General features: G+C 51.6%; 1 protein-coding gene across 1 annotated transcript in view; it reads left to right on the forward strand.

The window, feature by feature from the left end:
- Nucleotides 1-6,167, forward strand: part of HOXC13 (homeobox C13) — a 6,624-nt gene extending 457 nt beyond the window's left edge. The window contains exons 2-3 of the mRNA XM_008576015.1: nucleotides 1-606; nucleotides 5,911-6,167. The exon at nucleotides 1-606 is cut by the window's left edge and continues 17 nt beyond it. Coding sequence (XP_008574237.1) covers nucleotides 1-606; nucleotides 5,911-6,167 — 863 coding nt within the window. The remainder of the gene's footprint in view (nucleotides 607-5,910) is intronic.
- The last annotated feature ends 9,244 nt before the right edge of the window (nucleotides 6,168-15,411 follow it).

Genomic DNA, 15,411 nt, shown 5'->3' on the forward strand with positions numbered 1-15,411 from the left:
TCGGCTGCAGCGGAGCGAGCCCCGGCAAAGCCCCGAGCATGGACGGTCTGGGCAGCAGCTGCCCGGCTAGCCACTGCCGCGACCTGCTTCCGCACCCCGTGCTGGGCCGCCCGCCGGCTCCCCTGGGCGCCCCTCAGGGCGCCGTCTACACGGACATCCCGGCCCCGGAGGCGGCGCGCCAGTGCGCCCCGCCGCCGGCGCCCCCAACCTCGTCCAGCGCCACCCTGGGCTACGGCTACCCATTCGGGGGCAGCTACTACGGCTGCCGCCTGTCGCACAACGTGAACCTGCAGCAGAAGCCTTGCGCCTACCACCCGGGCGATAAGTACCCCGAGCCGTCGGGCGCTCTGCCCGGTGACGACCTGTCCTCTAGGGCTAAGGAGTTCGCCTTCTACCCCAGCTTCGCCAGCTCCTACCAGGCGATGCCCGGCTACCTGGACGTGTCGGTGGTGCCCGGGATCAGTGGGCACCCGGAGCCGCGTCACGACGCGCTCATCCCCGTCGAAGGCTACCAACACTGGGCTCTCTCCAATGGCTGGGACAGTCAGGTGTACTGCTCCAAAGAGCAGTCGCAGTCCGCCCACCTCTGGAAGTCTCCCTTCCCAGGTAAGGAAGGGGCCCGGGCATCGCCGCCACCGGGACCCCTCCCCGCCCTGCCTGCCCTGGGGCTCCGCACCCCAGCCACCCCCGCCGTCTGGCTTCGGCGCGCCCGCTCGGCTGGGCTGCCGAAGGAGCCGGCCAGGCGAGCTGCGCTGAGGAATGCGCCGGGGAAGATATCTGCTCCGACACGTTCCCCGGAGCTGCCCGGCCGAGAGTGAAGCAATCACAGGCGCCCGAGCGCCGGGCCGCCGGCTGGGCTCCGGTCGCCTCCTCCTCCCCCTGCCGGCTCCAGCCTCACGCGGGGCTCCGGGCCCCTAAACCTGCTTCCGGCCAGGAATGGGGGTGGGGTGGCCTCCAGTGCCTTGAAATCCAGTGCAAACCCTCAATCCACCAAATAATTGAGGAGAAAACAAGAAACCCCACTTTCTTTACCTTATTTTTAAGGATCATTCAGGCACTAGTCTTTTTTAAATCGGGGTCTAATTTACTGGAAGCTACAGAAATACAGGATCTTTTCTTCTTTTATTTTAAAATTTGGCCACGAATTTCCTGATTGTTGAGGGAGTAGAAAAGCTAAAATCTCTCGAGAGAGGGTGGAGAGAAGGGGGCTCGAATCTGTCTCCGGGCGTGTAGAATTTTCTTTGCCTTTCTGGTATGCTGAGCTCAAATCCTATGAACATTTCCACTGCCAACTCCCCCAAATGTGGTCGAGAAGGAGGGTTAGTTGTCGGTGCCCCAGCCACAGAAAGAGAGGAGTGTGGGGATGAGAGTCGATGGAGAAAGACCTGTTCTGGGGGGTGGGATGGAATCTGGGGTACAGACCCCAGCTAAGGACCCCTTCACCTATGTCCTGTATTCTCTCCAATTGAGGCTATCTCTGAATAGGAAAGGAAAGGACCCTGCAATTCCCCACTTTCCCCCGGTGGGGAAATGGGGAGGGGAAAACCAGTCTCAGATTTTCCGAAACCACATAAGGAGCTTTGGATTCTGCCCTGCACTGAGAAATCAGGATTCAAGGTCTAGGGAATCCGGCATTTGAGTTCGCTCTCCCTGTAAGCAGAGTTCAATGGAAGAGGATCCTCGCTTCTTACACCTACGGGGACCTGGGAGATTCAAAGCAGCCAAAGATGTCTCCCCATATTGTCTGGAGGGCTTCCCTAGCTCCACTTGCCAGGCCCAGAGATGTTTTCACTGGAAAGCATAGACTTGAAGACCTCCTGTAAGGGTGGGCCTGAAATTCCTCTGTATCCGGGATTGGGAGCACTGGGAGTGGAGGTAGATGGTGAAAAAACACTGAATGATGTTAGAGAGTGCTGCAAATAACATCCTTGTAAATATTATGAGATTACATAGTATAACACAACAGCAGGTGGGATCCACCCTAGGCACCTATTTCTGACTGCCAGAATTAAGGATGATAGGATTTTAATACATGGCATCATGCATCACTTACTCTGCATTGGCTATAATATTTTTATATGATATGATTTTTTAAATTAACCACTCAATATGAAACACATAATGATACATTTCTAAAACCCAGGCAATTCACATGTAGGTATATAATGACGTATTATAGAGAGATGGCCCTTTAATTCTCCATCTCACCAAAATGGAAAACTCCTTAGGAGATGGGGATCCAACAGGCATTCCTGGGGCAGGGGAGCTGATGGACCATGCCAGGGGAGCAGGTGCCCACCAGGCTCCCTGTGGGTGGGGGCGCAGGCCTAGAGCAATGGGGAATGGGGTTTAGAGTGAAGAGGTGGAAGAGAGGGAACTGCTCTGGCATGCTGGTGTAGTGTATGCATGTGGAATGGGGTGGGGGTAAAGAATTAGAGAGAAGCTCAGAAATATCTTTGAGTAAAATAAACATCTCAAAGATTCCCAAGAAAAAAACTCCACTAAAAAAAAAGAAAATCACTTTTTGATCACAGCCTCATTGAGAAAAATATCTGTGAAAAACAAAACAAAACAAAACAACAAAAAAATCCCAGCCCAGTTGAGATTTAGTACACTTGCAAATTATGGCATGGAAATGGATCTACAACCCAGCCTTCCTCAGCAGCTATGTGTTCACTCACTCCCTGTGTGGAAATGGAATCAATCAGACTGGTATATCTCAGTGAGTGCAGAGGCCAGGCAAGAGGCAGATGAAAAAGAATTATCTTCAGACAATCCTCTATCTTTCTACCCACACAGAGATCTTTTAGAAGTAGTGAGATTTCCAGATAACTCTGTCTATGCAATTGTGGTTTGTTCGGCAACATCTAGGCATAAACACTGCTGTCTCTCTTCAGCGCCTCTGGCTCTGAGAAACCTCATCTATGGTAGTCTGGGCTGGTGTGGGAGATGGAGGCAATTGTTCAGCAAGATCCAGATAATTAGGGCCAAGATATGTTGTGGCTTCTTCCTTCTTCCAATTATAAAGACCCTTGCTTCATCGCTCTGATTTTGTTTTTAATCCTCCTTATTGTGAGTGCAGACACTTTTAATTAATTAACTAATTTTTTGACAGAGAGGCAGAAGTTCTGGGAGAGAATCAGACAATGAGGGAGAGAGTGAAAGAAAGATGGGGTTGGGGGAGAGAGAAAGAAACAGTGGGCTCTTTAGGCCATACTAGAAGTCTCTACTTACAAGCCTTTGGGTTTTGCTTGAGAAGAGCAGCTAGCCTGATTTCTAGCTGGACAAGGTACCGTCACAGCCCAGAGCCTGGTTGTGGGTGTGGGTGGTCAAGAGTGGGTAGGCTGTGGGAACCTGTACACAGAGGCCCCTCAACCCCAAGAGAAAGCTATGGCTAAGCACTGATCTGCTTTTTATTCGCTCCTCAGAGGTGTCTATTGAGTTCTCAGGTATGAAGAGGTTTGTGTATGTGATCCGGAGGGAAACTAGGAAAGGGGTGATTGTAAAATTAATAGCCAAGTCCCCACTCACTTTAGATAGTGTGGACAACAACTCAAGGTTTAAGCTACCAGATGTTTCCACATCTGTAGATCCCACTTCCTTTCCAGACAAGGCACCAGACAATGAAAGGGGACTTTGTTGAGAAAGCAAGACTGGAGCTATCTCCCCAGGAGACAAAAACAACCTGCAGTTTGATCTGATCTGTGAAAAACTTGGCCAAATCAATCCTTGCCATCCTGTAGAGAAAAATAACCAGTTTAGACTAGTTACCTACTTTTTAAACTGAGTTTTTTAGACTTGTGTTGATCAGCCTCACTGGAAATTTAGAGTTGGAGTTTAGAGAATCTAAATTGGGTGGGTGATTGTGAGAGTTTATAGAAGGTGAGGTAAAAAATCAGGGACAATTATCTGGTTAATTTAGAAACTAAAACCCATCTTTACTCCCATTTTGCTCTCCAGGGAAAAGGAAGTGTTTTAAAGTTGAATTGTACCAGGTGACCTATTTTTATTTTCAGACTTACTATATCATTACGTTAAGAGTCAGAAGAGTCCGACTTTAAAATCTGGCTCTGGCCATTTAAATTATTTTACCCACTCTGAGCTTTAGATTCCAGATCTTGTAAAATTGGTTTAATAAAATAAGGCTGAAGAAATGTTCTGAGGGTTAAAAACAAAAACAGACAGACAAAAATCATTATATCACTACTTACCCTCTTCATTTTATTCTTCTCCTGGAGCCATTAGTTTCCCAAATCATGGTTATATCTATAAGAGTAAGACAAATTTGAGAAGAGAGACTTAAAAAAAATTATCTTGTACAAAAAAAAAAAAACCCTTTTAACATAAAGTATCTTAACTGTTAAAGTGAAGTCATTTTTTCAGATAAAAAAAAAACTTGGCAGAGGGAAATGACAAGTCTGACAATTTTCCTGAGAAATTGTCACCAGGAAGACACCCTAACCAGGCTATTAGAACCCCTTGTTTCCCATTTTCTTCCTGAGCACTTTATTTCCCCCTGCATTTGATTGTGACCTCTTCACTCCCCATTCTGTGTAGAAAAGGATCCCTGGGAAAGAGCAGACCCAATGGGGATGGATGTAGAGAAGGTGTTTTATGAGGGTGGGGTGGGAACAAGCATTTCAGGAAGAACTTTGTGTCTTTACTGTGATCTGTGTCTACAGTTCCATGAGGGAGAATCCCCAGATATTCAGTCCTCTTCATTAGCTCCCACCTGAAGAAGTCTAACAATTACATGGAAAAAAACGAGGGCTGAGATATTCAGATAATCTTCCTAGTTCCCTACTTCCCCCCTTGAAAGTATGCTATGCCCTTTTATGGACAGGGTTGAGGCTGAAGTGGAAGACAGGTATATAAGTGATATATATTGTTTTTAGTTCCTGTGAAATTCTCACAGCCTAAAGAAACTAAACTGGTAGTGGTTGGGATATCAAGGTATTTAGGGTTTACGGTGAGATTTGTGCATGGGATGTAGACAGTTTCCTTCAGCCTTGAAGGAACGGGAGAAGAGGAGGTTGCAACAGAATTTGCTGTTTGGGTAGGACTGGGGTGTGCACACCCTACTTCTAGGGACCTAATTCTCTATGTCTCAGGTACAGGACCTCCCAACTTGGGTGTTGCTAGATGGTTCACAACATTGGGCCCCAATTCACTCTAGGGAGTGATTAGCCTTCAAACAGGCTAGCTTCACCTACACACATTTCTTGTAACTGTTTGTACCTCAGAACCTTAGTACAGAGCCACGGCCCAAAGGCATGAGGACCTACTTGGTGGTTTGTGCCCACTGAAACTGCCCACCTGCCCACCATGCTCTCTCCCAACAAAACAACAAAACTCTTCCTCTGACAATGGGGCAGAGTATAAGCCCACAGGCACCCAAATGCTCTAAGTGAAAAAAGGAGGGATTTTTCTGAATACCCGCGATCCTGCGCATGGCAGGCCAGGGTGGAATTTGTGGAAGGGGCCTTCTAAGGGTTGGGGGATCCTAATAAGGAGTGCTGTGCAGAGCCATATTGGAGACTGAGGAAAAAGGAAAAAGCAGTAATACTGATCCTATGTCTATTTTTTAAAATGATATTTTGTTCATCATGAATTTTTAAAATTTCTTTTGATTTTTTTGAAAAAACGTTTCACTAAAATATATGATTACTGTGTTTTGGCGCCCCCTCCCCCAAAGTTTGCACCAAGGACAAGTACTCCAGTGGCCTCACCCTAGTCGTGGCTTTGCTAATAACAGAGATGCAAGATTGGGGGCTTCACCAGGCAGAGCAATCAGCTGCCCCCTTTCAGCCCCTGCCCAAACCCTGCGCCTGGGCAGCCTAGCAGCCCTGAGGCCCCTAGCCCAGCCCAGCCGCGCCTCACTTCCTCACGCCCGCCTTCTCTCTCCCCCAGACGTGGTTCCCTTACAGCCCGAGGTGAGCAGCTACCGGCGCGGGCGCAAGAAACGCGTGCCCTACACTAAGGTGCAGCTGAAGGAGCTAGAGAAGGAGTACGCTGCTAGCAAGTTCATCACCAAAGAGAAGCGCCGGCGCATCTCGGCCACCACGAACCTCTCCGAGCGCCAGGTCACCATCTGGTTCCAGAACCGGCGAGTCAAGGAGAAGAAGGTGGTCAGCAAATCGAAAGCGCCTCATCTGCACTCCACCTGACCGCCCACCCGGCCGCCCGCCCCATCTATTTATGTCGCCGCTTTGTACCATAACTGAACCCACCGAAGGACGCTGCGCCGTTGCAGAGTATTTAATGTTATCGAGAAAGAGGAACCGCGTCGGAGGCAGAGAGGCTCCGAGGCCATGCTCAGCCGTCCCTTACTCCCCATCCCATCCCCAACCTCAACTCCCATCCCGAGAGGCCTCAGCAGCTTTGGAGGTGGGTCCCGGTGGGCGGTGGGAGGAAAGCTGTCGGCCTCTACTCCCCCTCACCCTCGCCCCTCACCCCGCCAGAATTCCAAGTGGCAGCGGAGAGCCCGATCATTCCAACTAAAGCAGGCTTGGGGAATCCCGAATGACCCAAATCCTGTCTCATCCTATACCCAGGCTGGTAGAGGACCCTCCTTAAGGGTGCGATTTCGGTGCAGGATCTGGCGAGATCATACTTTCCTTCCAGTTCCTTCTTTTCCCTGTTCCTACCGCACACCTTATGCAAGATCTCCCAGTTAAGATTTTCTGTGCATATTTTAAAACTCACGTTAATATTAATGATAATTATTAGGGATCTGGCAGCTTGATTGGAGTACAGGCGGTTCTCGGAGCTTGTAAGTTTTCTTTCTTTCCTATTAGTTTCAACAAAAGCTGGAATAGGTGGCAGCCCCTACCCTACTCCGCCCCCAATCCCAACCAAGAAACTGAATTTCTCGGGGAGATGCCTTTGCCCCCACAGCCTCCCCTGTTCTGCTCTCTCCGGTCAACATGTGGAAATCCAAGGGGGATTAAAAACTCCAACCACGCTGCTAAATATGGCTTATCTCTCCTCTCTCCTTCTCTCTCTAGGTGGTGAGGTTGGGGATTAGGCCAGGTACAGAAGCAGAACTTTTTTCTAAGGACAAACTTCTCTTCCAAGGGGATGGAGAGTGGCGTCCCTCAGCAGAATCCCTCTCCAGTCACCTCTCCATCGAGGCAATAGCTTAGGGGAGAGGCCTCACACTTTCACTTTTACTGATTTCCAGAGTAAAGCTAGAGGAGCTAGTCCAGGAGGCTAGAATAACTGCCCCCAATTAGCCAGCTAAATATAGAAGCTGCCTAACATTTCCCTCCTCAAAGGCCAACTTGGTGCTGTGGGAGCCCCCTCACCTCCTCCCTTCCCACTGGTGCATTACAAAACAGTGTTCTTTTGAAATGTCCATCAGAAATAGGCTTTTTTTTAAAAAAACGTTGTGTATCTGTATATAGTATTGTGATGTCTGAATGACAATGTACTGAATGCAAAAAGAAAAACCCCATAAACCTGTTTTTAAAATAAAGTATCTTTTTTTTTTGCCTTGATTTTATTGCTTAGATTCCTTCTGAAGCCCCTTTTGTCCACTGTCCACTGGCTCTTTGGGTCAGTCTACAATGAAAGACCGGGTGGGGTAAGAGTATGCACATCACCCCCAACTGGGCAAATCCCCAAACCATATTTTGTTCCACTTAAGTTTTTGAGTTATTTGGGTTATCTATACTATCTAGGCAGGAGAAAACTTCTTCCCATCCTGATGCCCAACTTAGATGAGTGTATGTTGTTGAAGGGAAAATATAATCAGTGACTGAAAAGGCCTGGAAGCAGGTGAGTGAGAAAAGTACATTGCCAGTCACTTCAGCTTACAGTTGGGGGCCAGACCTGGCTCTGGGTGCTGAGAAGGCAGCATCCCAGCTGGGAGCTGACTAGAGTAGTGGTGGCTTCGGTGGTGGAAGCTAAACTAAGGCTCCTAGTTCCCTACTGCTCCCAGAAGGTCCCAAATACCTTCAGCCAGTTGGGGCTGGAGTTGGGGGTGGGATGGGGTTGACACAAGCTGTGGGGGGGGGCACCTTTGAGCTCTGCCTTCCCTGGCTGTGCTCTTTTTCTTCCCCCATCATCCTATGCAGGAAGGTCAGGCTGCTAGGATCCCTTGGGCCCTCAGTTTGCCAAGCCCAGCCCAGTTTTACTCTCTAACATTTCTGGGAACCCCAGTCTTCCAAACAATCAGAAGCCCATGTAGATCCTGCCACTAATTTGTTTTCCTTGTCGCGTCAGTGACTATCTCCCTATCTGGTGGAGTTAATGAGATCGTTAAATTGTCAGGTTAAGAGACTTTAAAAAAGCAATATAGCCTAAAACAATGTTATCTCAGATTAAATCTTTACTGCAGCAATTTTTATTTATATATAATATTTTTCCTCGCCCAAGACACAGAAAGACTGGAGGCGTCAGGTTGGAAATCAGAGTTCTCCGTTGTTCTGCCTTTGCCTGATGGAGCTGAAGCTTTTAAAATTTCATTTAGATAAATGTTTCTGGGGGCAACACACACACACACACACACACACACACACAGCGTCTGAGAGACAAAGAACCTGAACAATTCACCCTTTCTGGAGGCTCTGCTACTGGTGTGGCTGCAAGTCCTGTTCTACTATGATCTCAACTCTGGGTTAACTACCAGAGAACCACATGTTGGGAGTGGAAATTTGAGAAGGAATGTGTGAATCTCCCAGCAATTAGGTTCATTATTAATTCCATCTCCCTTTTCTCTCCCCACCCACCACCCCAACTTCTCTCCAAAACCACTGGGTCTCTCCTGAGATGGAAGGAGTTGGAGACTGAATGCATGTGTTTGATTGGTAAAAGGAACTGAGTGGACATGAGGCCTGGAGCTCTTTAGATATGGACCCCCACCTCTCTTGGCTGCTTTGGGTAATCTCATTACACAGCTGTAGACACAGTGGAAGTTGGAGATTCAGTGGGTAAAGAGAAGTCTAGAGTTCTCCAAGGGATCCCTCCACTTCTGCATACAAACCCACACATAAAAAAGTGAGTGAGTCTTTCCGCGTAGAGGCCCCAGAAGAGGGCGATGGAAAAGAGAAGCTTGTGCAGGCTCACTAGGAATACATTGAAACACTGATAGCCCTGGCAAGGACTGCAGCTCCTCTGAGGCCCAGTGCGCTAGTGTTTAGGACCCTCTCATGCACTGGATTAAATATACCTGGATTGATTTTGGAGGATTATCATGCCTGGATTAATTTTGGAGATGTGTCTCCCATAAGAGTAAACAAGCATTGTGTGAGTGTGTGTGTTCTGGGAAGGCAAATTTGGAGAATGTATTATTCTTTCCCTGATTGTATTGGTGATGCCTTTCCTTTCCTTCCTCCAAGAATTGGCATTGTCACTGGGGACTCCATAAGATATTCCTGTGAAGGAGTGTGTGTGTGTGTGTGTGTGTGTGTGTGTGTGTGTGTGTTTAGAGCCTTTGAGCAGAGAAGAATGTCCTGCCTGCATGTATGTAAGTGTGTGAGAATATTGTCAGCCTGCATACTCATCTCAGAGTGTAGAATGTATTTTCTCCTCTTTATTTACATCTACAAAAAGTCTTTCTCTCCAAGGCCAGTCTCCTAGCATTTGTATTAGAGTAAGACTGCCTGTGAAGGCAAATGTGAGGGTAGAAGGGGAAAGGGGAGATCTGAAAGGCTGGGGAAACCTCTGTGTGGGAAAACAGATTGAGAAACTGAGGCTAATCTTGGCATTTCCCACTCCCCCTGTCTTTCTAGGCCAGGACTGGGGCCCCAGGTGGGCTGGAGCTTCATAGGACTTTCCATCTAGAGGTCACTGTCCCAGGCTGCCAGGGAGAGTTCAGCTAGACCCTTTCCTGAGCTTGGGGGAAAAAAACCCTTCCCTACCTGCATCTTAGTCACCAGACCGAGGGCCAGCAGAACAGGACTTTCAGCCAGCAGTCCCACAACCCAGAACCCACCTGAGGGAACAAGGCCAGCAGCTCTCTGGGCAGATCCCTCCATGACTGTCTGCTCCTGAGACCATCCGCTCCTGGGTTTGATCCACAGGCGGCTGGGTCAGCAGTGTGGGCCAGCAGCCCACGGTGGGTACAAGGCGGAGGCAGGCCTCTGGGGTGGCCGCCATGTCTCTGAACAGCCCTCCCATTGGATCTGGGATCCCTGCGGCAGTCCCCTCTACGTCTCCATCCTGTTCAAAAGACAACTCCCCACCCTAGGATCCGCCTGGGTCCCTCTTGGATGGTATTGGAGCCTACCCCCAAGAAAATTCCAAGTGCTGGTTCAGGCAGATATTTATCTGGACCTGCAGTGGTGGAGGATTGAGGGGCCCTGGGGAGCGAGGGGCTTGTGGGAGGAGGAGGGAGCCAGAGTCTTTTCCCAACCAACCAGGTTCTTCCTCTTTTAGCCTTGACCGTGACTAGGTCTTTCTGACCTTGACATCACAGGGAGCACAAGGAAGGGGGGAGGGTGGAAAAGGCCTTGATCTTCCGGTGGTCAGCGAAGGGGAGGGCCGCTTGTCCCCTTGACGCGCCATTCCCCTTCCCATCGGAGCCCGCCGCCTCTGTTTACACACAGAGGAGGTGTCGTCTCCAGTCTAGACAGGGGCGCTAATAACGCCCATAAAAGGCGGCCTCTCCAGAGATGCTCTGACAACTCAGCTCCCGCGCGCCAGCCGCTGGCCGCTCTCTCCGCCTCCCCCGCCCCGCCCTCCGATACCTCGGCTGGGCTTGCGGGTGGCCTTGGGGAGGGGGATCCGGAAGTTTTCTAGAGGCGGAGAACCCCTGCCCTTCACCCTTCTGAGCCTCTTCTGTCTCCGAAGGTAAGTGGACCTCCATTCTCCCAGCCCAGCCAGCCTCGGGGTTGGCAGTACGTTCTCCCACCCCCAGCAGCCTCCTGGGCCGGTGTTCTAACCCCAGTCCGCTCTTGTCCTTCCCTCCCTGAACTGGGGCCCGGGGTTTGGGAAGCAGCTGGGTAGCTAGGCTGAGTCGACCCCAGGCAGAGCTCAGCCTCTCGCCAGAGCTGGGCCTAGCCAGTGGACATGGTCACAGCTAGAGGGACAGTCCGAAGGACGAGGACACTCGCCGTAGTCCTCCACCCCCACCTAGCTCAGAGGTCCGCGGAGACCAGGCCTGGGGCTCTTGGATACATTGCAGGCGGCTGTAGGTGTGGCGTCTGATGAGATTTTTTTAAGACTTGGTTCCCACACCTTTCCTGACACTCAGTAATTCACTAGGTGGAGGAGATCCTCTGCTGGCGGAGGGGGAAAATGTCAGCGCCTCGGAACTATTTAACTGTTAGCGCGCCACCGAAAGGGTGAAAGGGAGAAAATGGGGAAAGTGGCCCTTTCAGGGATGCTGGGGGCGGGAGGCTGTAGAAAGATGGTCTCCCAGAAGTTCCGTCATGGGGGCTCTCACCCCCTCCCCATTTTCTGGGTGGCAGTCGGGCCGGAGTATTTTAGTGGGAGGGGACCTAGAGAAGCCGCAGGAGGATTGGAGGAGGTAAGAACCCTGCCGGCCCAAGGCTGCTTGCGTGAGCCTGAAAGCCTGACTGGGCTCCCTCACCCAACGTTCGTCTAAGACCCCCACCTCCAGGCTGCACATCCCTAGAAATCCGCACCTGGGGAAGAGGCCTCCCATCTTCTCCTTAGGTCCTAGGCACCCGCAGGGAGGGCTGGGTGCCAGATGGGCTCCGACCTCGTCTACACCCGACAAAATTCCCTTATCAAGCCCGAGCTGTGCCAGAGGGGCGAGGTAGGGCGGGGACCCAGGCCCTTCCCCTCGGCCGCTTTTTATCCCCACTCCAAACCGACCCAGCTCCTGCTTACATCCCTTCAGGGGTCCAGGCCCTGCCTCATTTGCATACGGGGAGAACCGCTTCCTGCAAACTAGACAGTGACCTTGAACTGGGCCTCGGCGGCCTCTTGACCAGCCAAGGAGCAGGCAGCCGGAAGCCGAATAATTCCCGACCTGGGGTGGCGGGGGATCCAGAACGCAGCCGCTCACAGCCGATTCCCGGCGGCCTAAGCCTCCGCAGCCGCTTTGCCCCTGCCACCAGAGCCGGCGTAGGTTTTATAATTAAGTCCTTTCTCCCGGCTCGGCAGCGGTAGAGGCCGCGAGGATGCCGGCGGTATGGAGGCACAGACTGAGGTGTGGGAGAGGCGACGGGGCATCCAGCTGGTGGATGCGCTGAAGGACGTGGGCTGCCTTGGACCGCATCCTTGCCTTCAGTTTTAATTAACCCCCGAATTAATGAGCAGGGCATGGTTGAGCCTGGCCATCTGCGGTGGGAGCCAGGGGCCCAGACACTAGCAGGCAGGCCACCTTTCTAGCGGTGTGATTTGATGAATGTGCAGAAGAGTTTGGACGCACCAATCACTCTGCGGGTTTGGGAGCCTCAGCCAGACCAGCTATAGTTTTGCGTGTGGAGAGAAGTGACGAAAGATTAAACCCGGCTGCACGCTGCAGCCCCAAATCTCAGTTTTCTTCACCCAGCCGCACCCGCTCCCGGCGAGCAGCTCTCACTGAGGCCGGACTTAGATGTGAAGCTTCGCACCCGAGCCTCCCGCCGGCCCCGGGGACCCAGGCCGGGAGCCGCGGGGGGTTTTTTGTCCGAGCTTGGTTAAGGAAGGGACGCCTGAACTGCGTGTGTGGCGGGGTTCCTTAAAGACGAAGAGAGCCAGCGTAGTGCACCGGGAGTCTGGACTTAGATTGCCTGGGTTCTCGCTAGGATCCTGAAAACCCCTAGGTTCACAGTGGGCCTCAGGGAGCAGGACACTGGGGATGCGGATTTTGCTGATACTTCTCTCGGCAGCTCTCCTTGAGAGAAATCGGGGTCGGCTGCACGGAGAGACGAAGGGTTTGTGCGTGCGTCTGTGTCCAGAGTCCAAAACCTGGGGAAAATGGCCTGTTTCGATGCGGCCCGAATCGGGCTGGGAGATTAGCTCTCCTTGAGAGAAATCGGGGTCGGCTGCACGGAGAGACGAAGGGTTTGTGCGTGCGTCTGTGCCCAGAGTCCAAAACCTGGGGAAAATGGCCTGTTTCGATGCGGCCCGAATCGGGCTGGGAGATACGTATGTCTGGAAGCCTTTTCCCTCCCTCGCCCCATCCTCATTTCTTCCGCGTTGCATCTGCCGCCCTATGGCCGCTGCTCCCCGCTCAGCGGCCTGGCCCGGCAGGGCAGCGAACAGAGCTCCCGGCCTGAGATCTGTGAGCTGAGGAGGAATGGGGAGAGGCTGAGGCCTTACTCCTGGGGTCCCTCTTCTAGGAGATTGGAGTCATTTAGGAAAGGAAAAGAAAATGGGGAGAAGACTCCACCCCACAAAAGCTAGTGATTGTTCGGCAAAGCCCAGCTCCTGATCCATCACATCAACAATAGCGGCTGAGCGCCGAGGCCTGGAGAGCCTGGGCGGAGACCTAGCTGCCGGCGAGGCCGAATTGAAATCAGCAGCAATATTCAAGTAACCCCCTGTCTATCTTCATAATCAAAATAACTCCCAAATAAAATTTTTAAAAACGAAATTTTCAGTGGGGCTCACTAATGCATCTCAAAAGGGGGAAATAAATAAGATGTTGGAGATACTGTGACGTGGAATTTGCAGCTAAGGGATGCTCCTCTCCGCAGCCTCGCAGCCCTTATCAATTGGGCACAAAAAGGCCAATCCAGGAGAATCTCCTGTCCATTACTTGGCACCCCGGCTCTTGCGGCTCTGACGGAAGGGACTGCGCCTGGCTGGCATACGTACCATCGTTTGGCCTCGGTTCGGGCTTGTGGGCCCAGCACGGGGCGGGCTCCTGGGTGCAGGAGGGGCCGAGCGGGCAGCCTGGCGGCCCGGGTGGGGAAGGGGAACCGGCCAAGCAGGGCGAGGGGAGGGCGCCGAACTGCGAGCTGCTCAGGGCAGGGCGGCGCCCGCGGGGACACATTTCTGTCGGAGTGAGTAGCTATGGTTTGGGATATGAAATCGCTGGGGGAGCGGTGGAATTCGAAGAATCTGCGTTTCTCTCTGCCGCGTCCAGCAGAGGGGAGAGGGGAGGAAGAGCGAGAGAAAAAGAGGGAGATGTGAATCTTCTCTGCCCGAGTCAGCTTTTGTACCATTCTGATATTTAACTTTGACCTATATGGCTTTCTTTCTCTCGGACTCTCTCGGTCGCTCCAGTTTCCTCTAAATCTTCCTGTGTTTTTTCGTATTTAGACGTTCGCCAAGTTATTTATCTAACCTTGTATAACTTAAGCTGTGCATTGGATAGGAGCTCGAAATACTCATATAGAAATCCGACTGTTTTCTCTGCTAGACCCCAATAGGATATATCTAGCCGGAGGGGGGAGGAGGGACTTGTTTCTGTTTTTAATCCGCTTGGCTGTTTGCTATGGACCCAGTTGAGATTGGACTGTGGTTTTGCAGATGTCGATTATCTCGCCAATGGCCAGCATTGGGTTCTCAGCCTTCTGTGGAAGGCGCTTCTGAGGTTTGCACCATAACTATAATTTTTAAACCCCCAACAAAATAATTCTCTGAGGGTTCTTTCCCTCACTTCCAGCCCACCTCACAAGGCAACATACTGCTGGCTTCTACGCTGTCTGATGCTCCAGGGGCAGGCTGGGCCGGTTCTGGGGTGTGGGTGTCTCCTCCACGGTGAGAACCAGGCACCTCTCAGGCCAGCCAAGCCGTGCTGGGAGACCCGCAGCAGATCCCCAGTCCCCGGAAGGGGCCGCTCAACAGTAGTGCTGAGCCCCCAGATTTTCGAGAGTGGGCAGGCAGGTCCAGATTAGCTAAGGCGCTTCCTTTTCCTGCTTCCTCTGCCTCCCTCCTGCGTCCTTCCTCTAACGGTAAGTGGAGGTGTGAGGCTCGGGTGGCTGTAGGCTTGGGGAAGAGGACCCCAAACGTCTCTCCAGATTCTGGAGGAGAAAGGGTTGATGAAGACGAGTGCAGCAGCCGCGGGACTAGGAGAGACAGCGGCAGGAAAACCTGTCCTTACCCCCACTTCGCCTCTACTGTAAATAAACCCCGAGCCAAAGGGCTCATCCGTCTCCTTAAACAGCCAGTAAACTTTATATGACACAATATCTAATAGTAATTTATTGGGGAGATATTGTAAATTCCAACGGTTTTAGTTAATAAAGGAGCTAATTAAAGAAGGACGGACTGTGCTTGGCCAGCTGTTGGCAGTAAGATAATACATTTGGGGGGGATGCAGGCCATAGGGGTGTGTGGGGGGGTATTTTTGGTGTGGCTTTTTCCCTCTTGCCCTGTGTTGGAAGATTGCTTCACTGCATTAGGTTTTATATGATTTTTTAAAAAAACCAGGATCCAGCGAATAAACCTGCCCCCGCCCATCGTCCCCCCAACCCCCACACAGGATTGGGGAAGGGGGAAGTTAGAGTTGGTGCAGGGTAGGGGGGGATCGGCTGTCCCCACCCCTCCCCCTGGCGGCGGTGCCCA

Source organism: Galeopterus variegatus, unplaced genomic scaffold (assembly GCF_000696425.1).
Source record: "Galeopterus variegatus unplaced genomic scaffold, G_variegatus-3.0.2 Scaffold60, whole genome shotgun sequence".
NCBI classification, from domain to species: domain Eukaryota; kingdom Metazoa; phylum Chordata; class Mammalia; order Dermoptera; family Cynocephalidae; genus Galeopterus; species Galeopterus variegatus.